General features: G+C 45.2%; 2 protein-coding genes and 1 long non-coding RNA gene across 25 annotated transcripts in view; 1 reads left to right on the top strand and 2 right to left on the bottom strand.

Moving 5' to 3' along the window:
- The window catches only part of ABI1 (abl interactor 1), a 96512-nt gene extending 89113 nt beyond the window's left edge, over window positions 1-7399 (bottom strand). For 5 of the 8 annotated variants that reach the window (XM_055147454.1, XM_055147452.1, XM_055147455.1 and 2 more), the window contains exon 1: window positions 7152-7395. In XM_055147454.1, coding sequence (XP_055003429.1) covers window positions 7152-7268 — 117 coding nt within the window. In that variant the 5' untranslated portion in view covers window positions 7269-7395. Of the gene's footprint in view, window positions 1-7151 lie in introns of all 8 variants that reach the window. The other 3 variants (XM_004605363.3, XM_004605370.2, XM_004605365.3) reach the window with 2 other exon arrangements.
- Window positions 7400-10839: 3440 nt separating this feature from the next.
- The window catches only part of ACBD5 (acyl-CoA binding domain containing 5), a 74599-nt gene continuing 58857 nt past the window's right edge, over window positions 10840-26581 (top strand). For 3 of the 15 annotated variants that reach the window (XM_055146810.1, XM_055146815.1, XM_055146807.1), the window contains exons 1-4: window positions 13187-13505; window positions 13707-13878; window positions 20583-20703; window positions 23425-23497. In XM_055146810.1, coding sequence (XP_055002785.1) covers window positions 13491-13505; window positions 13707-13878; window positions 20583-20703; window positions 23425-23497 — 381 coding nt within the window. In that variant the 5' untranslated portion in view covers window positions 13187-13490. Of the gene's footprint in view, window positions 12296-13185; window positions 13506-13706; window positions 13879-20582; window positions 20704-23424; window positions 23498-26581 lie in introns of those variants that run through there. The other 12 variants (XM_055146809.1, XM_055146818.1, XM_055146814.1 and 9 more) reach the window with 10 other exon arrangements.
- LOC129406989 (uncharacterized) lies at window positions 11262-13777 on the bottom strand. Of its 2 annotated transcripts, none has more exons than XR_008631383.1 (2): window positions 13642-13777; window positions 11262-13171 (listed from the first exon to the last, which is right to left on the bottom strand). It is a non-coding gene; the product is annotated as an uncharacterized LOC129406989 (long non-coding RNA). The 2 variants fall into 2 exon arrangements; XR_008631384.1 differs by having other exon boundaries at window positions 11262-13099; window positions 13642-13775.

Raw genomic sequence — 26581 nt, 5'->3', positions numbered from 1 at the left:
TATTATTACTCTTTCCTTTTCTGCCACAATACTCTTCTTTTTTATACACTATATTGCAGAGTAAGTATCCCATTCAGTATTTACTAAAAAGAGTGATCACACAGCAGGTTGGGTATTTATTTACCTTGTATGTGGCAAACCCAGGTTCAATCTGCAGTCCTTCCACATTGTCCCCCTAGCACGGTCAGGAGTGATTCCTGAGTGCAGAGCCAGAAATAACCCCTGAGCATCATCAGGTGTAGCCCACAAAACAAAACGAAGTAAATAAAAACAACAAAATACATGAAAACAGCAAACAAAACTTCTGGACATGGGCTGAAGAAATGTTACAGCTTGCCTTGCACAGCAAGGTTCAACCCCCTGCAACTTAGATGGACCCCAAATACCACCAGAAATGATCCCTGAGTACAGAGCCAGTAGTGAGCCTTAGATACCACCAATATGACCGAAAAACAAAAAAATAAAAATTTAGAAACACTCTGGTTCTGGATTTTTTATCTTCTAGGTACTATCTCATGAAATTCAGAACTTCAGACTACATATTTAATATTTCTCAACACCAAATTCCTCATCTGCTATAAACAGAAAAAAATGAATAAAATTACTGTAACAACTGAAGGGTTATAGGACTAAACTGCACAGTATCAGAAATAGTAAATTTTTTCTACCCCAAAGAGCTTGTTCCTGCTCAAAAATTATTGCCTCCCAAAACTAAACATGCACAGAAATGATCAAATAAGCCTAAGCTAATGTCCTGGGAAGAAAAACAAAGCTAAACTAAGTAACTCATTGATATTCTGTTTATATTACCAGACTTTAGAATATACATTTTATGATACTGCCAACAAAAATGAGAAAGTAGGTGGAGGGGGTTGTGTTGGGAGGATGTGAGAGGGACATAGGGAGAATAGTCGAAGGACACTGGCACACTGGTGATAGGGATGGAGCAGTAGCACTGTATCCTATAACCTATAACATGAATATTAATTAACACCATTGTAAATATGATACTTCAAAAAAATATTTACTTGACTAAATCAAAATTGAATAAGGTCAATTTTATACATATTGAGATCCAAATGTATTTCTTGTGGTGGAATTCCAGTCAAAAAAAATTAAGGAGTTGAAATTGAGTTCCCATTTGACTCAGCAATACCAATTTAGAGAATATATCCCAGAGACACAAAAAATTACAGTAGAAATAATATCTACACAATATGTTTATTGCAGCATTATTTACAATAGCCAGAATCTGGAAAAAACTCGAGTGTCCAAGAACAGATGACTGGTAAAAGAAATTCTGGTACATCTAAACAATGCAGCTATTAGAAAAGATGAAGTTATGAAATTAGCATATAAGTGGATTGATATGAGAGTATCATTCTAAGTGAAATGAGTCAGAGAGGGACAGAGAGAATGACTGCTGTCATTTGTGGAATATAAAGTAACATAATGGGAGACTAACACCCAAGGATAGTTGAGATAAAGGCCAGGAGGATCACTCCATTGGCTTGGAAGCTGGCTTCACAAGCTGGGGGAAAAGGCAGCTGAGATAGAGAAGGGACCACCAAGTAAATGATGCTTGGAGGGCTCACTCAGGATGAGAGATGTGCGCTGAAAGTAAACTATGGACTGAACATGATGGCCACTTAGTACCCATATTGCAAACCATAACACCCAAAAGAGAGAGAGAGAGAGAGAGAGAAAGAGAGAGAGAGAGAATGTGCCTGCCACAGAGGTGAGGGGGAGGGGTTGTGGGAGGGATACTGGGAACACTGGTGGTGGAGAATGGGCACTGGTGGAGGGATGGGTACTGGATCACTGTATGATTGAAACGTAGTCACGAACGTTTGTAATTCTGTAACTATCTCACGACAATTCTTAAAAATTAAAAAAAATTTTTTTTAATTAAAAAAAGGAGTTGGGGCTGAAGAGATAGCATAGCAGGTAAGGCACTTGCTTTGCCTTACCCAGGTTCAGTTCCCAGCATCCTCTATGGTTCCCCAAGCACACCAGAAGTAATTCATGAGTGCAAGCCAGGAGTAACCTCTGAGCACTGCTAGGTGTGACTCAGCGTGTGACTGAAATAAATTAATTAAAATTGGGGTTGGAGAGACAGTGCAACAAGTCAGGTACTTGCATTGCAGGTTGGATCCCTGGCACCCCATATGATCTCCAAGCCCTGCCAAGAGTGATCCCTGAGCTCAAAGCCAGGAGTAAGTTCTGAACACAGTCAGGTGTGGCCCACCCAAAAGCAAACAAACAAGAAAAAAATTTAAAAGTTAAACTGGAGCCTAGAAAATGGCTCAAAGGAAAGAGCATAATTTTGCTTGCAAGAGTCCTAGGTTGAGCCACTGAACAGTACAGCAGAGGAGATGCCATTCACATAGGAGACCCTGGTTTGATCCCAACTCGTAAGTGTGATTCCTTGAGCACTTAAGGAGTAATGCCAAAGCAGAGAATCAGGAATGAACTCTGAGCACAGAATCAGCAGTAAGCCCAGAACAAACCAGGAATATGCCCTAAGGAAAGAGCCAGGTATAAGGGGGGGGGGGGGGGAGATCTTGGCTCAACCCCCAGCACTACATGGCTATCCCTTAGTAATAAAAAGTATATCCCCACCACAAAAATAGTTAAGCTGTATGGAAAACTTGTCTATCTTAACCCAATCTAGCAATCTTCATGCTGAGAAATCTTTAAGCAATTTCTACTCCTTTCACTCTGTTCCCTTTCCTATTTCCCAAAATAGTTACCACGACAAAGGCAGTATGGATGCTGAAGAGAACTGGTCAGATTGAATAAGTGTTCAAACTGAGAAGTAACTGTTTTTATATAACCCACCAGAAAACTTAAAAGATGAAAAGAAATTTTAATGCTGATATAAATGCTCTAATAAAAAATATCCATTTTTAACCCCCCCCATATTTCCTAGGGACCAGAGATAACTCGATAAATGGGAGAATATGATTTCCATGCAAGACTCCAGTTTGACTCTCAGCACTACCACTAAGCAAAAAGTTGTGAGGTGCCCCTATGCACTGTGGGTTCTGACTCAAATTCCCAACCCAAAACACTGTACTGTTATGGTGCCAGGAGAGATACTGAAAGGGTTAATGCACTTGCCTGCATGCAACAATATTACATATAACTCCCTAAGCACCACCAGTATCCACCCTTGAGCACAGAGCCAGGAATAGCCCTTGAACACCCTGGGTGTGGTCCCCAAACCCAAAACCAAGAATCCTGTTTTCAAGATAGTACTCTTTTGAGAAACTTTGTTTTTTTACATCCTCTCTTTCTTTCATTCTTTCTTTTCTTTATTCCTTTTACTTTTGGGGGTGGTCAGGGAGGGGTTAGGACACATGGGGTCTTCAGTGATGCTCCTGGCAACCTGGGGATGGCAGCGTGGAAACCATTTGCAATGCTAGGAACTGAATCACACAATTGGCTGCATGCAAGACAAGGGACTCTGGTCCCCAAGAAATTTTACTATTAATAATAATTTAATAATTAATGTAATCAGGAACCAAAAAAGCAGATAAAATGTTCAAGGGCAGAAGATCCTATCAATCGAATTACTTTCAAAATCAGGAAAACAATGAAAGTTGAATTTTCAGAATAAAAAAAACATCCAGACAGTAACTTTATTCACCCTAAATATAAACTATTCTCAAAGCTCAAAGCAGGGCCACAGAGATAGTATAGTGGGCAAGGCACCCCATATGGTCCCCTAGTCCACTAGAAGTGACAGAGTACAGAGCCCAGAGTAAACCCTGAGCACTGCCAGGTGCAGCCTAAAAAAACAAACAAAATTTTAATTAAAAAGAAAAAAAGAATGATTTGGGGCCTGAGCGATAGTACAGTGGGCAGGATGTTTGCCTTACACACGGTCAACCAAGATTCAATCCCCAGCATTCCATATGCCACGCCCAAGCACCACCAGGAGTAATTCTTGAGTGTAGAGCTAGGAGTAACCCCTGAACACCCAACCGCCATCAGGTGTGACACCCCCCCAAAAAAAGAACTATTCTTAGGGCCAGAGAAATAGCACAGCAGGTAGGATATTTGCCTTGTATGTGGCTGACCCAAGTTCAATCGCCAGCATCCCGAGGGTCATTAGGATTCCTGAGTGCAGAGCCAGGAGTAAACCCTGAACATTGCCTGATGCGACCCAAAAAGTCAAAAATAAAATAAAATAAATTTTAAGCTATTCTCAAAGTTCTGACCAGTCAGAAAAGATGTTAAATTTAAGTAGCTATTGATTATAACTTGGAAATCATAAAAATATCTTTAAAGACATACAAATGAGCAATTATAGTATTGTTTCCTATTCACAGTATCAAAGTTAGCAGCACAGCACATCATAAGGACAAGTACTATATCAATTTTCACAAGTCGGGGCTGGAGCAATAGCACAGCGGGTAGGGCGTTTGCCCTGCACCCGGCCGACCCGGGTTCGATTCCCAGCATCCCATATGGTCCCCTGAGCACCGCCAGGAGTCATTCCTGAGTGCAGAACCAGGAGTGGCCCCTGTGCATCACCAGGTGTGACCCAAAAAGAAAAAAAATTTTTTTCACAAGTCTTCATCTGTCTGAGCTTGAACCAATCTAAGTCTCTCATAAAAGAAACTAGTAGGCTGCACACAACCCAAAATTTTAAAAGCTATCAAAATAAACATTGTGGGATCAGATCAATAGTACAGCAGGTAGGATATTTGCCTTGCACACAGCCGACGCTATTCGATCCCCAGCATCTCATCAGGTCCATGAGCACCATTAGGAATAAATCATAAATGCAGAGCCAGGAGTAACTCCTGAGCATTACAGGGTGTGACCCAAAAGGCAAAATAAAATAAAATAAACATTGTTCTGTGTGATTTTTATCTTTCACTTTCCCCACCACACCAATATGATCAGAGTATCTTGCTGGTATCATATTTAGGACCACACAAAAAAACTAAAGAATTGGAGCTACTGTTGATCTTAAGATCCAGTATTAGCACGTCTGAAAGAAATGTGAGAAAGAGTATGACATAATTGGAGTTATGACCAGTGAAGTTTAAAGTGCTTCAAAGTGTCATGATGGTGGCAGAAGGAGAAAAAAATTAAGGGGTGGTGGAATGGGGTGGTGAAAAAAGCCTTACAGCACCCAACTACCTGAAAAAGAAATAATCAACAGACAGGTTAAAACACGTTTGCATTTGCCAACACATAGTTACCACACCATGTATTTGTCAGATTTCCCAACATGCAAAACAAAAAGAAGCCACCTCTTCATGATGCACTTATCTGCTGACATCTATAAAGGAATGATTTTTCTGGAACTGAGGCAATTTAACTTTAAGTCTTCTCGCCTTGGAAATCTTTAAAACTAAGGCAAACTGTGATTCACCTCAATTGTCAGGATTTTCATAACTGATCGACTACACGATCAAATTTCTATATGAAAATCTCCAGCGATGTAGCTCAGAAGCAGGGCATTTCATTTGCCTTGCAAGTGAGGCCCTGGGTTTGATCCTCTGCATAAGGGGAATGGGGGAGGGGAACATCAACATCCGAATTCCTATTATAGGCTAAATATAAAATTCGGAAAAACAAGCATTCAACAAGTTTATGAGCAGATTTCATAAACACTTGAGAAGAGCTGAGAGGAATTCATGGTAGTGCTACTGGAGATACAATATTACTAATATGGAAATTGAGAAATATGCAAAATATTCTGAAAAAAAAAAACCTTCTAAAAATAATGAGAAAAAGCAGCTGCCAACACAGAATCTATTGGTTCTTAAAAATGATAATCACATGGAAGACATTCCCATAAATACTTTACTTCTGACTCGCAATAACCTTAACCTTGCAAAGCAAGTTTTGGTAACGCCTTAGCACTAACAAGTCAATTTTCAGTACAAGTCAATTTTAAGGACTGACTTCATCTGCTTCTGCGGCACACTGTCGGCTGGCGCTGTTAAGTAACTACTAACTACCACGACAAAATCACTTCTAGTGACTTGAAAGAGCAACAGCATAAAAACGATCTGTCATAAACAAGAACTCGAAGCTTTTAAATACATGGTTCTAAGTACACAGCGGTACTCTTAAGGGGATTCACGTTCTATGCAAGGGTGGAGAGAACCCTTCGAAAAGCAGCGACCGGCGACCGGGCCGGTCCACTTTAAGTGATTCACGAGCGCGTCTGAAACTTGTGGGTAAGACATTTCAGGGCACTTTCTAAGCCGTGAAGAACATGCGTCTCCTGCCACCGGGCGCCGTGACCACTGTAGAGACCCATTCGGGACGGAAGTGAAATCGATGGGGGGCGGGGGGGTGCGTGTGTGTGCGTGTGTGTGTGTGTGTGTGTTAAGTGAAATCGGTAACTGTGTGTGTAGTGAAATCAGTGAATGTGCTCTGTGTGTGTATGCGTGCTGTGTGTGTGTGTGTGTGTGTGTGTGTGTGTGTGTGTGTGTATGTGTGTGTGTGTCCGGTAGGGAGTCCAGACTCGCAAACCGGCCGGCAAGCACAATTCCATCAGTTTCCATTCCAGGGATTCTGCATGGAACTTTTCTCTCCCGGCGCCCTCCCGCACACCCCACCCGCTTCCTGCCCTCCTCGGGGAGGTCTGTGTAATGTGACTCATGACAATTTTTAAAAATAAATAAATAAATAAAAAGGCACACCCTCTGGGTTGAACTGACATAATCGCCCCCACCCTGCCCCCCCGACACACACACACACACACGCCCCACTCTTGCTCTCGGCGCCCGGCTCCGTGCCCTTTCCCCTCGCGCCGAGACCGTCTCTCCGGCCGAGAGGCGTCGGGCGGCCGCCGGGCGCCGCGGGACCCGTGCCCGAGCCCAGGCTGCCGGGGACGGGGGGCCGGCGGCGGGCGCCCGGCTCCCTCGCCCATTTTCTCCCTCTCGTCTCCCTCCCGCTCCCCCCGGTCGCCTGCCACCACCCCGGCCACTTCCTGTATCGCAGCGCGACTCCCTCCAGCCCCGCGTCTCGCGCGCGCTCAGCCCAGGGCGCGGGGCCTCAGCAGCCGCGGAGCTTCGGCCACTTCCCCAACCCCACCCAGGGGGGCCGGTCAGCGGCGCGGCCGGCGGCGGCGGCGGCGGCGGCGGGTCCTCCTGGGCCCCGGCCAGCCCGCGCCTCACCTGTATGTAGTTGTTTTCACAGTAGTCCGCCACCCGGGTCAGGTTCTGGTAACTCTCTATCAGCGCCCTCTTGCCAGACGGGATCTCCTCCTCTAGTAACATCTGCAGCTCTGCCATTTTCCACCCCTCCGCATCGCTTCCTCTCGCGTTAAAGAGACAGAGGCAGCGGGGTCCGCGGACGCTCCGAGCACCTCGCAGCCCGGATACAAACCGCCTACCCGCCCTCCCGCCTGGTATTGTGGGACGGCACCGCCTCCTCTTCCTCTTCGCTCGCTCCGCCCCCTGCGCCCACTTCGCGCAGCCGCCTCGACCTCGTCCTCTCGCGAGCCTTCCGCGTCGCCCTTCCTCTGGCCCCCTCCCGTTCGCCTTGCGGTTGGGTTCACGTTTCCTATTGCATGGCCTTCTGGGAATTGTAGTTTTCTTTTCTGGCTAGCCTGCGCTCACCGACAGCGCATGCGTGCATCGAGAGCACGCCCTCCGCCCCCGCAGAGACGCCAAGAGGCCGGGTTTGGTGGCTTCAGGTATAAAGTTTCCTGGCAGCTCCAAGAGGTGGCGCCACAGGGTAGTTTTACGGAATGAAACCGGTTCCCCCGGCGAGGCAGGGAAACTTTGCAGAACTAGCTTAATTAGGAAATGTCAGTGAATCAGAGATAACAATCCTGCTAAAGAAAACACGATGGAAAACTCCTAATCTTGCTCTCAAAGATAATGTTTCTCAAACTTTGCTTTATAAAATTCCCCCATTCCCAGCGGTACAATTTACCAAACATAGTAAATTGTCCCCTCAGTGACCACGCAGTATACTAAATAATTATTGGGGATTCACAATGAATATGGGTAAATTGTATCTTTAGACGGGAGAGAGAGAGAGTACAGAGTTAAGGTGCTTGCTTGCACAGGGTCGACCCAGGTTCGATCCCAGAGCTCCATCCTGTTCCCCTGAGCCCAGCTAAGTAAGGAGTGATCCTGAGTGCAGAGCCAGGAGGACCTCCTAGTGTGCCCACCAACACCAAAGAGTACTTTGTATGCTAATGATGGCTTCAGATTGATGTGCCACCTGGCTTTAGGGAACAAACCCCTTACAAAAAGACTGTTTTGGCAGATCAGGAGATTTCAACATAAGGGTGCAAGGCTAAGTCAGGGTTTCACAGTATCATCAAGGGGGCTGGGAAGATAGCTCAGAGAACTGGAGTGCATACCTGGCGTACACAGGGCTCTGGGTTTGATCCTTGCCTCTACTTATCTTCCTAAACAGCACTGGGAATAGCCCTGGGGGCCCAGGAATACTGGGGAACTGCACCTCCTCAAATCCAAAAGCTCAGGTTTCTGTTCCCTTTCATTTTTCACCTCCTTTGTCCATGGAGTTTTTTTTTTTTGGAGGGGGAGCGACAAGAGTTTTTGGTGTTTGGTACCCAGTGAAGGGAGCATGTGTGGTGTGGGGAATTGAAGCAGTGTCCGCTGAGTGCAAGGTGAGCACCCTTTCCCTTGTACTATCTCTCTAGTCCGCTTCTGGCCTTTGATCATATGGAGCACGATATCGCCTATACCTCTTTCTGTTTCAAATCCTTTCCATGAAGAAGGAGGACCATGAAAACCAGAGGCCAGAGTGGAGAGTGCATAAAGAACTGGCATCGTGCTTTGCATTCAGGAGAAATGGGCTGTCTTTGCCACTACACAGTCCCCAAACAATGCTGAGAGTGACCTCCAAGCACCAAGCTGCAAGTAGTCGCCAAGCAATGCTGGGAGTGACCTCCAAGCACCAAGCTGCGAGTAGTCCCTGAGCACCACCATAAAAATATAAATATAATAAAAACAATGATAAAATGAAAGGGGAAAACCAGTGAAGAGGGATGCCCGACCCAAGGGCTACGCTGGCTAAATCCTCATCTATAAAACTCCGTCCCCAGGCGCCAGGGAGAAAAGGACTAGAGCACATACACTAGGCCACGGGTTTGATTCCCAGCACTTTATTGGCCCTAAAGTCCAGCAAGATGTGGTTCTGGGGGCGGGCTGGAGTGATAGCACGGCAGATAGGGTGTTTGCCTTGCACGCAGCCGACCCAGGTTCGATGCCCAGCAACCTGTATGGTCCCCCAGCACCACCAGGAGTAGTTCCTGAGTGCAGAGCCAGGAGTATCCCCTGTTCATCGCCAGGTGTGGCCCAAAAAGAAAAAAAAAGAGAGAGATGTGGTCCTGATGGCCCCATCCACCACTTTACTCACCAAGGGACACTTGGTTGTGCTATTCACAGGGGGTCATGTGCTTTCACTACACTCACCACCACACACACTTGATTTGCAAGCATTGGAGATCAAAAACCTGACTGTGACACCAGGTGTCAGAACAGCAGTGCCATGTGGGCAGTGCCAGGGATCCAACTTGCAGCCACTGGCAAGGTAGGCACTTGACTTTGAGTAACATCTCTAAGTCATTTAAGGGTTTTTGTTTTGTTTTGTTTCGTCTTGTCTTTGTTTATCTATTTGTTTGGGGCTACACCTGGTGATTCCCAGGGCTTACTCCTGACTCTGAGCTAAGGAGTCTCTCTTGGTCATGCTCAGGGGAAACATATGGAGTGTCTAAGATCAAACCACAGTTAGCCACATGGAAGACAAGTGCCTTATCTGCTTTATCTCTTCAGCCCTATTTAAGTTTCTTAACCATAAAATGTACCATGATCCCTTCCTTATAGTTATGTGCTTTTGGGGACATGTTGGATTTTTAGGGATTATACACAGTGCTCGGGCCCCAGGGCTACTCCCAGCAAAGCTTGACCATTGAGCACTCAACTCAGAGAGGCCATGTGGTACATTGTATATACTAAGGTCTACTGCTACAAGCTAGCTCTCTGGCCCAGAAGGGTCCTCCAGCTCTTATTTTGTGACCAGGGAGGTGGTGCAGAGATTAAGTCACTTGCCTTGCATGGAGTCCACCCCAGTTCTATCCCCAACACGTCACAAGATCAACACCACATATATTTCCCCTTGAGCCCTGCCAGGAGTGATCCTGAGCACTGTTCAAATGTAGCCCAAACAGCTCCTTCATAAAAACAAAATCAAAATCCTCACGTACTTTATGTAGAAGTACACGACTTATTGTTTCCATGTTAATAATTACACTGCTGCCAAACCATGTAAGCCTTAAAATAGGCTTTGTTTTTCTGCTTTTGGGGTCACACCAGGCGATGCACAGGGGTTACTTTTGACTCTGCACTCAGGAATTAATTACTCCTGGCAGTGCTAGGGGAACCATATGGGATGCTGGGAATCGAACCCAGGTTGGCCGTGTGCAAGGCAAACATTCTACCCTCTGTGCTATCACTCCAGCCCGTAAAATAGTGTTTTATCCTGATTCATCTTATTTTTTAAAGGGATGTTTCATATTAACGACTGTACTGAAAATATAAAAGACACTGATAATGTTCTCTGAGATATTTTTTTTTTTTGCTTTTTGGGTCACACCCGGCAATGCACAGGGATCATTCCTGGCTCACGCACTCAGGAATTACCCCTGGCGGTGCTCAGGGGACAATATGGTATGCTGGGATTCGAACCCGGGTCGGCCGCGTGCAAGGCAAATGCCCTACCCGCTATGCTATCACTCCAGCCCCATCTCTGAGATATATTTTAGAATTAAAATTAGGGGTTCATATAATTGGAAGACACCTTGGGTTCTATTATTTTCATCAGACATTTCAACAGGCATTATCCTATCTAAATCAACACAGATATATGAGAGAATGACAGGGCTTTTTGGAGGGGGCCTATACAGAAATGCTCGGGGACTTTCCTGGCTTTGAATCATATGGTGTGTAATGCTGATGTAAAGCAAATACTTCAGCTTCTCCTATCTCTCCAGGACCCCAAAAGAGCTACTTTTTAAATTTTTTTATTTTTATTTATTTATTTATTTGCTTTTTGGGTCACACCCGGTGATGCACAGGGGTTACTCCTGACTCTGCACTCAGGAATTACTCCTGGCGGTGCTCAGGGGACCATATGGGATGCTGGAATTGAACCCGGGTCGGCCGAGTGCAAGGCAAACGCCCTACCCGCTGCGCTATCGCTCCAGCCCCCAAAGAGCTACTTTTTAAATATGATGACAATTTATCCTATTATGCTATACTTCTTTATTGAAGTATAAATCCTACTAGCAAAGATAATTAAACAGAAATTATTTGCATACAACTTCTGGCCATCGTTTTCTACAGACCAACAGAGCGTATTACATATGAAGTTATAAAAATTAATTCTGATTGAAATAAACATCCATACCCTTCTGTAAATCTGAAGGTCTGAGTGGACTAGAACTGAAAAGAATATAATTAAAAAAGCAAGAACAGTAGAGAAGCAATACAGGAAACACATGAAATCTTCCTGTTTTGAGTAGATTAGAAAAAGCACGGCTCTTAATTCAGTTGAGGGGTAACATGCACAGAAAAAAATAGAAAATCTTAATTATGCATTCAACAGCGTCACAAACTGAACAGACTCCTGGCAGCAATGTGCACCTAATTCAAGAAACAGAACATTTCTATGATTCCAAAGTTTTCTCTATCACGTTAGTTTCCTGCAAAAATCCAAGACTCAAAGCAAAAGTTACTGTTCTGTTTTAATTGATTTCCTGCCTGTCCTGGGCTAATTTGTGGGCCCTCCAGTCTCAATTTCCGACTCTGTTAGCACCCAATCGCTTGTGTGATAAGCACTGGTTGTGTGATAAGCACACGCGTGGCCAAACACCAGGCACTGTGCTATTGGTAGTCATCAGAACCGTGCTCTTTTGCTTCCACACACAGCAGGAGCAAGGCAAGAAATCTCAGTTGTCTAATTCAAATCCTGCGCCCCTACGCTACTCCTTTGGACACCCGGTATCACTTTTGGTCGAAGCTGATGTGTCTTGCATCGGCTTGCACGGTATAAGACGCAGGGACGGAGAGGCTCTGGTCCCAAAATCTGGAGCGGCCAGCATACCGCCGGGCACGAAAACTCTCCCCCGGAACAGGTGGAAGGTGGAAGGAACGGCTGCGGCCGGCGGGCGGGGTCCGGAAGCGCCCTGGCGGGGGAACTACATTTCCCACAAGCCCGCGGGGCAGGGCGAGGGGCGGGCGTCAGGGACATTACCGGACAGGCCTTGCCTGGCAATTCCAAGGTAAATGCCGGCACTGCGGCTGCGAGGGAAGAGTAACTTCTAGTCCGCGCCTAGATTTATCCTAGTAACCCTGCTAACCTTTCCAGAACCGACCAAAAGCCACTTGGCAACTTTGGGATTTCGGGGCCCCGGACCATCCCCATCGCCCTTAGCCGGACCCCCACGGGGCGTCGCCTCCCGGATGTTGAAGGACGCGGGGCCAAGACACCGGGTGCCCGGGTGTAGGCGTGATTGTTGGTGTTAGCTCCTTTCCACCCCCCACTCCACGCCCCGTCTCCTGTGGACTCGGGAACTTAACCCAGGCCTGCTCTGGAGGGCCTGGTGTTAGGGGTGATGCAGGGGCAGGTGGCCACCCCCAGGCTCCCGCCTCAGTCCGGTGGCGGGCGACCTTCCTTCTCCTTCGATTCTTTGGCGAGCGCCTTTGGCTCGGGGCCACTTAAGCTATTTAATAACACGGCGGGCCGAGGCAGCTCCTGGTCCTTCCATTTCCCCAGTAGGGTGGTGGAGGGACGGCCGCTAGAGACGTCAAGTGCCGCGCCCCAGGTCACAGACTTAGGTGGCGTGGTTTAAGGTTGGCACTTGGCACGTCTGCAGCCAGTGGCCCTACGTTGCTGTCTTACACGAACCGAGACCTTAAGCCTCAGCGCAGGGGTGCCGAGGCGCTCCGCTGAGTCTTTACTTTTCGCTGGGGCAAACGGATGCCGCGTGCTGCGTGCAGCTCAGGTGCAGCCGCGCCGCTGCTGCTGCAGTGCTCTGCGCCGCTCTGCTGTGCGCCCGGCGCTGGCGACACTCGGGTCAGACCTCCTGGGGAAAAACAAAACCAAACAGAGCGTGGCGGGGGCAGGCACGGAGCAGGTGCTTCGCGTCCTGGAGGCCCTGCAAGAGAAAAAGGGGTCGGCACTTGGTAGGGGTGGCAGGAGGAGGGCCAGGGAGGCGTGCCCCGGTCGCCCACGGACCCCTGTCATTTCTCTTTCCTGGCACTCGGGACCTAAGGCCAAGGCGCGATCCTCGCCGGGTTCGGGGCCGGTGGTGGGTGGAGTTTTCTACCCAGCGCTGGGGCGGGGCGTGGGGAAGGCGCTGACCGACAGACCGACCCCGGCGCGATGGGGGGTGTGGCCGCTTTGCGGGGGTCCTGCGGGGGGCACAGCAGCTCGGCGCCCACCGCCGGCCCCGGCGCCTCCGCCCGGGGCTAGCGATGCTCTTCCTCTCGGTGAGTTGTCGCCCGTGTCCGGCTTCTCGGGCACGGCCCCGCCCCGGGAGGGGGGAGGGGGAGGGGGAGGAGGACGGCGCCGGGCCACCTCGTCCGTACGGCCTGGTTCGAGGGCAGGGCAATGGGGTGGACTGACCATCTGCGCTCCCGGGGCCTCCTCCCCGTGGGCATGTTGATCCGCGGCTGCGCCCCATGTTCCAGTTTCATGCAGGCTCCTGGGGACGCCGGTGCTGCCGCTGCCGCCGCCTGAGTCCCGCCGACAGACCGTGGCCCCGCGGCCGGCGCCGGCGGCCGGACATGGCCGAGACCGGCTCCGTGCACCAGACCCGCTTCGAGGCGGCGGTGAAGGTGATCCAGAGTCTGCCGAAAAATGGTAGGTCGCGGTGCCCACCCCCTGGCACGGAGGCCTGTGCGAGCAGTTTAAAGCCTCACCTGGAACCTCTTAGATTCGGGCCTGGCATTAAAAACAAAACAAAACAAAAAAACACCGGAAAACTCCTTTTCTTCTGCCTCGTTTGGAGGAATGTGATCGAGGGGCAGAGGGGCCAGTGCGAAGCGCTTACCTGCTGACCTCTCAAGCCAGAGACAGCCATGGTCCAGATTGAAGTCGCTTGTATTGTTCAGAACAGGTCTTGTCACTGGCTGACTGCGGATTTGTGTATGTTAAAAATAAACCCGGGGTGGGAATGCTGGTACTGTAGACTCGTAAAGTCTGCTGTTCCGCTCGTTTGAAAACTTTTGATTTGAAGAGTTCAGCTTGGAGAACAATTATATATTTATTTGTTTAAAAAAAAAGAAAGAAACGTTTTGGGCTTTTTTTTTTTTTTTTTTCAAATATATGCATCCATGTGGTACTTTGGGGCAGGTATTCTGTTGTACCGGTATTTTCTTTTTTTTTCATTCTGAACTCTGCAGCTCTGGGGGCAGAGGGGAAGTCATGAGCTGTTCTCATATTTAATGTGTCATTTCTCTGGCTACTTATGAGTTCTCTTTACCTTCAGCTTTCAGCAATTAGAGTAGGATGTGCTTAGCTGTGGTCTTCTTTGTGCATGGCCTGGTAGGGGTTTGCAGAAATTAAAAAATTTGTAATTAAGTTTATGTTTTTAACAATGTTTAAAGCAATTATTCAGTTTTTTCTTCTGTAGACACTTGGAGAAGGTGACATTTTATGTCTACTTCTTTTTGGGGAGGGCGTTTCTGACTGTGCTCAGAGCTTACGCCTATATCTACTCTGGAATCAATCCTGGCAGGCTAACAGGACCGTAAGTGGGTGCCCGGGATTGAATCTGGGTCTGCCGCATGCAAGGCAAATACCCTCCCTGCTGTGCTATGGCTCCAGCTCATGGAGAGGGTGACTTTCTATTTTTTCTTTATACTTTTCTGCATTATCTGAATTATTTTTTGCAGTAAGTATGTTTTGTGGTGGTATTTAACTTTGCATTTTGTGCCACATTTCTGTGGGGCTCAGGGCTTATTCCTAGCTCTGTGCTCAGGGATCACTCCTGGTGGTGCTCAGGGGACCAGATATGGTGCCAGGGTTGGAATCCTCATCAGCTCAAACAAGACAAGTGCCTTGCCCTCTTTACTGTCTCTAAACCCCAACGTGTGTTTTTTTTTAAAGTGATACTTTTAAGTATTATTTTTGTGCCATCTTGTAATTTTTGTGCCATCATTAGATATTAAGTATACAAATATATAATATTTATAGTGTCACGTTTTCTATTTCTATTAATAATAATTTGACCAAAGTAATGTTACTAAGGCTATAAAGAAAATATAGCGGATAATACTATGCCAGACCTGGGTTGGATCACTGGCACCACATATGGGTTCCCAAGCCTTGTCAGGAGGGGTCCCTGAGCACAGAGCCAGGGATAAACCCTGAGCACAGCTCAGTGTGGCCCAAAAACAACCAAAAAATGTGCCGAGACTAGGGAATAATTTTTCAACCCCATTCAATAAACATATATTCAGTGCAGGTTAAAGGGTTTTGCAAACCAGTATGCACAAAATAGTGTTCAGTTAAATTTCAGACATGGTCTGTGGACATAGAGGGGATTAGCCGCTAAGAGTGAATCAACAAAGTGTCCCAAAATAATAATTTATTTAGCTGTTTGTTGTTGTTGGGGAGGTCACACCTGGCATACCTGGTCACAGCTGCTGGGGAGTGTAGGCCCCTGCTACTGGGGGTGGGGGAGGGCTATCAGGCCCTCAGGGGGCATGCAATGGTGGAGATATGAAGAAGCTCCAGGCCCTCATAGTGATGTTTTTAATGCTCTGTTTAGAGAGTTCATAGAAAACTTGATTTTAAGAATTTTATGTAAGTTATACATTCATCCTTTCTCCTAAGTTACACTTTCTTAGATATTTTTGAAAATCGACAGACTTTTGTCTCATGGGCTACCTTTTGTGGACATTTTGAAATAAGAAACCCATATAATGTAAATACAATTTAGATTTATATAATATTTGAGAAGGTGTTTCAATAGTGAGATTCCCTGGCAAAGGCTAGAGTGTACAGGAGTTAGGTGCCCACCTTGCTTGTGGGCTGCCCCAGTTTGATCCGGGCACTGCATACAGGTCTCTGAGCACCAACAGGTGTAGTTCCTGAGACCACCAGGTGTGTGCCCGTTCCATCCTCTCCAAAAAAAAGATGTTTCCCTGCCAAATGACACCTGTATTGAACAATCACTCAGTATCCTGTTATTCCTGAAACTAAACTGATACTGAATCAAGTAGTGTTGTTATAATGAACTTTGATATTATTTGATCTGCCTTGCATTGTTTTATAGGCTTTTATTGTTCCTTGTTGCTTGTTTTTTACTTAAGGTATAAGATAGTAATGAATCCTACTAGTATCTATTCAGCAGGCACTTGGTCTTTAGAGTTGCATTAGCAATTTAAGAACAGAGATTATGGGGCTGGAGCAATAGCACAGTGGGTAGGGCATTTGCCTTGCACGCGGCCGACCCAGGTTCAATTCCCAGGATCCTATATGGTCCCCCGAGCACCGCCAGGAGTAATTCCTGAGTGCATGAGTCAGGAGTAACCTTTGTGCATCGCTGGATGTGACCCAAAAAGCAAAAAAAAAAAAAAAAAAAAAAAGAACAGAGATTATACTTTATCCTTTGCCTTGTATATGAATGCATTCAATATGTTTTCTATTTTTGCTATAACTTCTTATAGTATATATCATTCACCCTAACCAAGAAACTTTTGTTTGATGAGGGGGGGGCCGGGCAGGGGTTGGCGCATACCCAGTCCTGCTCAGGGCTTAATCCTGGCTCTGTGCTCAGGGATCCCTCCTGGTGGGCAGGTGGGACGATCTGGGGTCCTGGGGAATCAGACCCGCTCAGTTTTGTGCAAGACAAGTGCTTAACCCACTGTAATAGCTCTCTCTAGTCCGACTTTTAAATCTACTTGATGGATTTACTGATAGGAAATTTACAGTTTTTTTAAATTTAGATTTGTGTTAAGTCAATACCTTTTTTTCTCCATTTTCTCTTCTATATAAACAAGAATTGTATCATTGAAAAATTTTATCTGATAGATACTCCTGAACTAGCATATGTTATTAAATAATTATTATTGTGGTTTTGGAATTCTTGCTCAAACCTGAAACACCAGCTCTCAGCTTCTCTGTGTTGTAATCTTGACATTTGTAAACTAGCTTTTGATTTGCTAAATATTATTTATTATGTAAATCTATAAACATTTGTATTAAGTGTGTTTTTTTTGCAGTTCTAAATTTTATATTAATTTGGTATAAAAGTAATGTACACTCAATGCCAGTGGGCTCTTGACTGACTTATGTAAAGTGGTGATCCATCTCTGGGGAAATCAGTGAGCCTTGTTCCTCGTAGGATAGGAAAGTCATTTCGCAGATCTTTCCCAGGTCTTTCAGGAACTTGCCTTTCTCAGAAAAGAATTTCAAGAGAAGACAAGCAGTGAAGTATAGCAGATTTAATTTGGGGATTTTGAGGAAGGGGGTGTGTGTGTGTGTGAGAGAGAGAGAGAGAAAGAGAGAGAGAGAGAGAGAGAGAGTGAGAGAGAGAGAGAGAGAGAGAGAAAGAGTGTGTGTGTGTGTGTGTAAGACAGAGGGGGAGAGAGAGAGAGAAACAGAGAGGGAGAAAGAGAGAGGGAGAGAGAGAGAGGGAGAGAGAGGCAGAGGGAGAGAGAGAGAGGGAGGGAGAGAGAGGCAAAGAGAGCCCTAGTACACATCCCAGCATTAGATATGAAAGTACGCATCTCTAGAGGGCAGATAGGGAGATGTGGGTGACACATGTGCACATGTGCTCAGGCACCAAATCCATTTAGCCATGACACACACAACATAAGCAGCACATGGGCTGTGGCAGCGTATGTACGTGCTTCCTTTGTTCAAGGTTTTTTTTAAAGGGTCTCTCCTGGAGCTGCAGTAATAATACAGCGGGTAGGGTGTTTGCCTTGCATGCAGCCGACCCAGGTCAATCCCCGGCATCACATATGCTCCCTTGAGCACCGCCAGGAGTAATTCGTGAGTGCAGAGCCAGGAGTAACCCCTGAGCATCGCTGGGTGTGACCCAAAAAAAAGCCAGAAAAAAGGAGAAATCCTACATTGCTCTACATGGGACTTTCTGCCTAGGTAAAAGTCTACTGTTAGGGTGGTAGAGTTGGGAGTAGTTGATGGTCTTCTTTGATATTCCTTTCCTCACCTTTGCTCGTGCTGGAGCTTCTCTCAGAGGGGGTCCAACCTTCCCTGGGTCTGTGTGGGTGCTAGATAAAGTTCTTTTTTTTTTTTCTTGCTTTTTGGGTTACACCTAGCAATGCTCAGGGGTTACTCCTGGCTCTGCACTCAGGAGTTACTCCTGGTGGTGCTTGGGGGACCATATGGGATGCCAAGGATCGAACCCAGGTCGGCCGTGTGCAGGGCAAACACCCTACCTGCTGTGCTATCGCTCCGGCGCCTGCCAGATAAAGTTCTTATCAGGACTTATGTCCTGTGTCCATAAGCTGGGTTTTTGCAGCCTCTGGGCTACTGGTTTTATTCCTTCCCAGGAATTCCGTGCTGTAGGGGACTTTCCCCATCTACCTGCCTGCCTACTTCACATTGAATGTAAAAGTTTTAAATTGATTTTTGTTTCGATTTTGAGCTACCCCATGCAGTGCTGGGAGCTGCTCCCGACGCTGGTGTCTGGGGCCCATCTATGCCGTGGCCCTTGACAGGGAGCGTATGTAGCACGAGCTCAGGCCTTTGAGCTCTCTCCAGCCCTGTAAGATTTTTGAAATACTTTTGGTCTTTTTGTTTGTTTGGGGGCCATACTCAGCTCTCCTCAGGGCTTAGTCCTGGCTCATAGGTCCCTCCTTGAAGTGCTTAGTGGACCATATGGGTCTAGAACCTTCTGGGGTCAGCCACTTGCAAGGTAAGTGTCATACTCACTGTGCTGTTTCCTACCTGGAAACAAATTTTTTTAAAAAAAATACAAATAAGGAAAAAGAACAATAGTATCTGTGTGCCTATTATCCAGGGATTTATTCTCTTTCAGCTTTTTGTGTGTGTGGTGCTGGAGGCTGAACCCAGGCACGTTCTTTACCCCATTGAGCCACACTGTCAGCCCTCATTTAAAACATTTTCTGTGTATCCTTTTACTGTACGTTTTGTGACTAGAAACAATTTGCAAGGTGGTTTGTACTAGATAAGCAGTTTAAACAACTTTAAAACAAAAAAAAGATTTTGAAGGGCCAGAGCAATCATACAGCGGGAGTTGGGGGGTGGGGGTGGGGGTCACATGTGTTTGATCCCTGGCACACATATGCTCCCCTGAGCCCACCAGGAATGATCCCTGAGTGCAGTGCCAGGAGTAAGCTCTGAGCACCACCGGGTGTGGCCCCAAAACCCAAACCAAAATAGATGATGGGACTTATTATACCATTTTTTATCATTTTTCTACAATATAATTTTAGTGGTTCTAGCAATAAATTATCCTGTTGCATATTTATGTCATTTTATTTAGCCAATAATGTATTACAAACCAGTCATATTTCAGGTTTCTTCCCAGTTATTAGGTGTATTACAACTTAACAGTGCCTATTCTTAAAACTTGGGACATTCAAAAAATAAAAATAGTTGAGGTCCAAGCAATATTACAGTGGACAGGGTACTCACCTTGCACATGGTCCACCAGGGTTTGATCCCTGGCATCCCATATGGTCCCCTGAGCACCTCCAGCAATAATTAATCCCTGAGTGCAGAGGATCTGAGTACACGGCCAGCTGTTACCCCAAACCTCCCTTCAAAAAAAAAGAAGGAAAAGAAAATGAAAGGAAATTAAAATATTTTAATTTAATGGTTAATTAATGGGCTGGAGCGATAGCACAGCGGTTGGGCGTTCGCCTTTCACGCGGCCAACCTGAGTTTGATTCCTCCGCTCCTCTCAGAGCCCGGCAAGCTACTGAGAGTATTGAGCCCGCATGGCAGAGCCTGGCAAGCTACCCGTGCGTATTGGATATGCCAAAAACAGTAACAATAAGTCTCACAATGAGAGACGTTACTGGTGCCCGCTTGAACAAATCGATGAGCAACGGGATGACAGTGACAGTGACAGTGGTTAATTAATTAAATATAAATAAATATAAAATCCCACAGGTTCATAAAATTAAAGGAGTAAAGCAACTTATAGAGATGTAGCTTTTTTTTTCTTCTCCAAGAGTACAATGGAACTTTATTTTACTGTGCCTTGGTAGCCTTTGCTTTTTTTTTTTTTTTTGGCTTTTTTGGGTCACACCCAAGTGATGCACAGGGGCTAACTCCTGGCTCTGCACTCAGGAATAACTCCTGGCGGTGCTCGGGGGACCATGTGGGATGCTGGGAATTGAACCCAGGTCAGTCGTATGCAAGGCAAACACCCTATTGGCTGTGCTATCGCTCCAGCCCCCTAGCCTTTGCTTTTGTAAGATAGAAATAATCTTCTGAAGTACTAATGAAACATTCAAAGGTTCCTTTAATATACCTAAGCTAATTTATATCTTAGCTCAATTATATGCTCTGTTTTCTGATCTGATATTATCTGATCTGTATTTAATGTATGTTTCCAATAGGTTCATTCCAGCCAACAAATGAAATGATGCTCAAGTTCTATAGCTTTTATAAACAGGCCACAGAAGGACCCTGTAAACTTTCACGGCCTGGATTCTGGGATCCCATTGGAAGATATAAATGGTAATTTTATACAGTGCGCTCTGAAAGACTCATTTTTAATGGCATGATTGTGTGACGCTTATGTGGTTGTGTGTTATTCTGTGCATAAAATGTTCTAGATACTGCATACAATGTTTATTCTCCACGTATCTTAACACCATTTCACACAAATACGGGATTTTTGAAGAAGTGAGGAAAGCAATAAAAATCAAAATGGGTGGGGGGGTTGGGACTGGTGTTGGAATGTTGAATGCCAGTAACAAATCATCGTCAACAACATTGTAAGCCACAGTGTTTATATAAAGTGTAAGGGGAATTGGAAAATATAAAACAAAATGGCTAGGGGGCTTGAGGGTGGGCCAGAGTGATAGTCCAGCAGGTTGGGTGCTTCCTTGGACATAGCTGACTCGGGCTTGATCCCCGGTACCACATATGGTCCTCTGAACCCCGTGAGTAGGGATCCAAGGCGCAGAGCACCATCTGGTGTGACCCCAAAACAAACCAAAAACGAACAAAAGGAGGTGAGCTAAGGGATGTGGCTTAGGTGGTAGAGCATGCGCCTTTCGTGGGACTTAGCTTCCATCCCGAGCATGTCAGCCCCCAGTACCCAGGAGCACTGCTGGGGTTGTCCCCTACAGCTAACAGGAATAGCCAAAAGGGTGTTAAAGCAAAGTCAGACGTTTCTAGTCTCTTGCAATTTTTTTTCTTTCTTTTTATGCCTGGAATATCTCTGAATTAAGTTGCAAAGCAAACAAACAAACAAAAAACAAAACAAAAAACAATTCCTCTCCCTCTTTTATTGACTCATGCTTTTCAAATGTCATAGTTTGCTTTGAGTTTAATTAGGAATAAAGGTTTTAACACAGGGACTGCCATGTTAACTTTGGCCTAAGTCACTCCTGACCCACTGTACTTGAATAGAAATTTGATTTTGTTTGTTTTGTTTTTGGGGCCACATGGGTCAGTGGTCAGGACTTACTCCTGGCTCTGTGTTTGGGGGTCATTCCTGCAGTGCTCAGGGGACCATATAGTGCTGGGGATAAAACCCTGGCTTCTGCATGAAAAACCTGCACTTGACCTCTCCGTCCTAAAAATTTGATTTGTAACATAATTAAAAGGATCAGTGATTCAGAGATACCTCTGCCATTTTCCCAATTGCCTAACGTATGATGTTTTTTTAAATACTGTGGAGGGGCTGGGGAGATAGTGTAGGACTTAAAGCACTGACCTTGCCTGCAGCTGACAACCTGTGGTCCCATGAGCACTACCAGGCCTCACTCTGATGGCCCCTGAGCACCACCAGGCTGGACACCAACACACCCCACTCCCCTCCCCTACCCCATCCTGTGCCACAAACACTGTTGAAGACTTAGCAAATGTCACACATTTTAATCTGGTCCCTATAATTCATGCAAACTTTTCCTTTGTTCAGTCTTTTAACATGTTCATTTCTGGGGCTGGAGGGATAGCACAGCGGGTAGGGCGTTTGCCTTGCACGTGGCCGACCCGAGTTTGATTCCCAGCATCCCATATGGTCCCCTGAGCACCACCAGTAGTAATTCCTGAATGCAGAGCCAGGAGTGATCCCTGTGCATCGCCAGGTGTGACCCAAAAAGAAAAACGATAAATAGCTAAATAAATAAATAAATAAATAAAAATGTTCATTTCTGTTACTGTCCTATATATAATGATTTAGGAAGTTTTAGGATCAGAGAGATAGTACAGCGGACAAGGCGCTTGCCTTGCAAATGTCTGACCTTGGTTTGATCCCTGGCACCCCCTATGAGGCTGTGAGGAGTGATCCCTTTGTGCAGAGCCAGGAATAAGCCCTGAGCAGAGCCAGTTGTGGCCCCCAAACAAACAAACAAACAAACAACAAAGCTCTTAAAGAGCTCTTAGAGGGGCTGGAGCAATAGCACAGCGGGTAGGGCGTTTGCCTTGCACGCAGCCAACCCGGTTCTAATCCCAGCACCCCATATGGTCCCCTGAGCACTGCCAGGGGTAATTCCTGAGTGAAGAGCCAGGAGTAACCCCTGTGCGTCACCGGGTGTGACCCAAAAACAAAACAAAAATAAAATAAAAAAAAATAAAGAGCTCTTAGATATTTATGAACAAACCTGAGTTGCCTTCATTGAAACGCCCACTCAACTCTGAGCTATCTCTCCAGCTGTCTTTCTTTTTATGCCTGGAATATCTCTGAACTAAGTTGCAAAGCAAACAAACAAACAAAAAAACAAAACAAGAAACAATTCCTCTCCCTCTTTTAAAATGAGTAAGGGACCCTTCAGTCTCTTACTCATTTTAAATGCATTTAATTTACCGGTTTATTCATTGTAATATTTTTCTTCAAGCTGGTGTTTTTATTTGCTTGTTTGATTTTGGGGCTACGCCTGGCAGTTCTTGAGGCTGACTTAGCTCTATACTTGGGACCACATGGGGTACTAGGGATTGAATCCTGAACAGGCCTGTGCAAGGCAAGCAACCTACCTGCTATACTATCTCTCTGTCCCTGCTTTACATTGGTATAGTTAAAGCAATCCTTTAAAAACATAGAAGCAGATCCTGTTAAAAGTAATGACCCTGTAGCATGTAAATTATATACTAAGCAATTGAAAATCAACTATTTTAGTGAAGAAAATGAATAGACAGTTGTTGGGCACATGCTATTATGTTAATAAAACCATAAAGCTGCAAAGAAAAATTAGGTTTTTTAAGTTGTTATTGGTGCGTTTTTATTTCTAGGGATGCTTGGAGTTCATTGGGTGACATGACCAAAGAGGATGCCATGATTGCATATGTTGAAGAGATGAAAAAGGTACCCAAAAATGATTTTTAAAAAAATTCATACATTTAAAGCAGTTCTAATTTTATCTTTTTTTTTTTTTTTTTTTGCTTTTTGGGTTATACCTGGCAATGCACAGGGGTTACTCCTGGCTCATGCACTCAGGAATTACTCCTGACGGTGCTCAGGGGGACCATATGGGATGCTGGAAATCGAACCCGGGTCGGCCACATGCAAGGCAAACACCCTACCCGCTGTGCTATCGCTCCAGCCCCTCTAATTTTATCTTGTAAGGCACATTAGCTTTAAGAAAAAAGGAAATTGTAATTTGTATATAATCTAGATTGTTGTATCTACTGGGACTTTGTCTTATCAACATCATAGCATAAATGTTTACCTAAATGTTAAGATCATCTTCCTTATCTTTTTCTGTTGTTAACTTCTGCAGGAAATAAAGAAATAAGATTATTTTGAAACATTGACATCTCCTACTTGGAATCTGTCAAGTATCTACACTGTATGAAAATCGTTTTTGATTTAGAACATTGTTCAGAAGTTGAATGAGAATGCTTTCGGTTTCTCTGGAAGATATTCCTTACTGAATCTTTTAAGTTCTTTCAAAGGATCATTTGAGAAACAAATATATGTGTGTGTGTGTGTGTGTGTGTGTGTGTGTGTGTAGCCTTAGGGGTTACTCTTGTTTCTGCAGTGTTCAGGGGATTACTCTTGGCTCTACACTCAGGAATTATTCCTAACGGTGCTCAGGAGACGGATATGTGGAGGCAGGGATCAAATACAGCTCAGTTGAGTTCATGGCAAGCACCCTGTCTCCTGTACTGATTTCTCCAGTCCCAAAATCATAGATTTTTTTTTATGATCTTAGTGCCTTTCTAAAAGGATTTTTTGTTTTGTTTTGTGTGTTTTTTTAAATTTAATTTTATATTTTTTTATTCTGGTACTCAGAGATTACTCCTGGCGGGGCTCAGGGAACCATATGGGGTGCGGGGATCAAAACCAGGTTAGCCACTTGCAAGGCAAAGTGCCCTACATGTTGGACTATCACTCTGGCCCCTAAAAAGCATTTTTATGTTGGAGATCAGAAGTTATAAAATCTGGGTCAATGTAATAATCTTAGATAAATTTTGTCTGAACAGAAGAAATCGATGGTTTTATGCCAGATGGCTTAATGTAGCAGTATTTATAGTAACTTGTATTCTGACTAGATTTTCGTTTTTTGTTGATTTTGTCTTTGTGTCTTACACCCTGCTCAAAGTTATGGCCCATGTCACATTTTTGTAATTTTTATTTAGTGAGCTTTGTTTACCCATAACAAAGTCAAAGTTCAGTTCTCTTTGCTAGCTGTATCAATAGCACAGAAAAAAAAATGGAGCCTTTCAGTAGCAGAAATGTTTTTATCTCAAGCTCTTTTGATCTTTGTGTAAAAACACAAAAAAGGAGAGGGACCAATGAGGCTCTATCTCTCTCGATGCCCGAGTTCGGTAGTCTCACGCCGCTTCCCCACCCCGGGGGAGGTTGATGGTGACGATGAGGCAGGCGAAGGAAGGAAGAAGGCCAAACTGGTTGCTCGATCAGTTTATTTGTTCTCTCTCTCTGCTTCTCTCTCGGTTCTCGTTCTCTCTCTGGATCTTCCTATATCCCCCTTTCTGCCCCGCTCGCTCTCACTTCTTTCACCTTGAGCTCTGCTTATGTGTGTGCCACTGTGCTCTCTTCTGTCTGTCTCTCTGTGTCTGCCTCTCTGTGTCTGCCTCTCTGTGTCTTCTGTCTTCTTCCTCTGTCTTCTTCTGCCTCCTTCTGTCTCCCCTCAGTGCCCCAACAGTCTCAGTTTATATAGCAAATTACATAGGGCGGTAGCACAAAGGTGGGTTTAACATCAACAAATCAACAAAGAAGGGTAAGACCATTTCTTGAGGAAATTAACAGAATCTCATCTAAGGAAATCTCATCTAAGGAGATCCAATCAAGGGTGTGATTCCAAACAAGGGTGTGTCAGGGTGTGAGCTAGTAATCTACTTAAATACTTATAGTAAATAGTATAGTAATATTTCTAGCAATGTCATTCTGTATGAGCACAGTAAGAGATATAACCTTAAAGTTTGGTTCTTCCTGAGGACATTCACTGTATAATCCAGACCACAGTGCTCAGGCCAGGTTAATCTTCCTAACCCCAGCAGGGTCCTAATCTCGTCGTTACCTTTGAATCATGGCAGCATTTGTCCATGACCATGCTCTCAACTTACAGTTGAGCATTCTGGCACTTTGGCCTGGCCCATTTTGATGCCAGGGTAGCTCAGAGCTTGCCCTGGGTCCATTCCGTCCCTCGTCAGGACCCTGCTCTTGGGGTACTAGAAATTAAGGGCAACTGAGTTGAGGAAGCAGATGCCCAGGAGTAAATATTATTGGAGTCAATCAATTCCCAAGTTATAAGCACAATATTAACTGTCTTCCTGTGTCCATACAGAAAGGACATTGCTTTAAGGTAAACTATGCAAAAGACATAACTTACAATACAAGTTCAGAGTCCTTAGAAGGATCTGCTCTTACAAGATAATAGAATCTGATTAGAGAAAAGGTGATTAACTGGTTGGGAAGGAGGGTGCAGAGAAGAGTTTACAGATAAACAAAGGAATGGGAGTGTCTCTGGGAGTGTCTAAACCTAAGCTCCTTGTGGCAAGGCTAAAAAGACAAACCCCATGTTGTCCTACAATCTTATTTCTATTTTTTAAGTATTATTACAGTTTTTAGGACACACTTTTATAATACAAAGTTGAATTGACACAGTGAGTAAGGTAAATGTACCTATTTTCCTCACTGAATTTCGCAGACAATTGTCCCTGCTTAAAATAAAGTTTCTTAACTTAGCCTAATTGCAGAAGTCAAGGATGTATGATCTCGTACAAGTTTAAAACAAAACTATACAGAACAAAGGGTTATAAAAGAAATGAAATGGTAAAATGGGAGAGAAGGCTGGGCTGGGAAGATAAGAATAAGGCAGGAAGGACACTTGCCTGGCTCATGGCTGACCTGGGCTCTATCCTGGGCTCAATCCTGGGCACCCCATATTGTCCCTGTGCCCCTCCAAGAATGATCCCTGAGTGC

The sequence above is a fragment of the Sorex araneus genome, chromosome 9 (genome assembly GCF_027595985.1).
Source record: "Sorex araneus isolate mSorAra2 chromosome 9, mSorAra2.pri, whole genome shotgun sequence".
Classification (NCBI taxonomy): Eukaryota; Metazoa; Chordata; class Mammalia; order Eulipotyphla; family Soricidae; genus Sorex; species Sorex araneus.
This window is presented reverse-complemented; position numbering and strand designations above follow the sequence as displayed.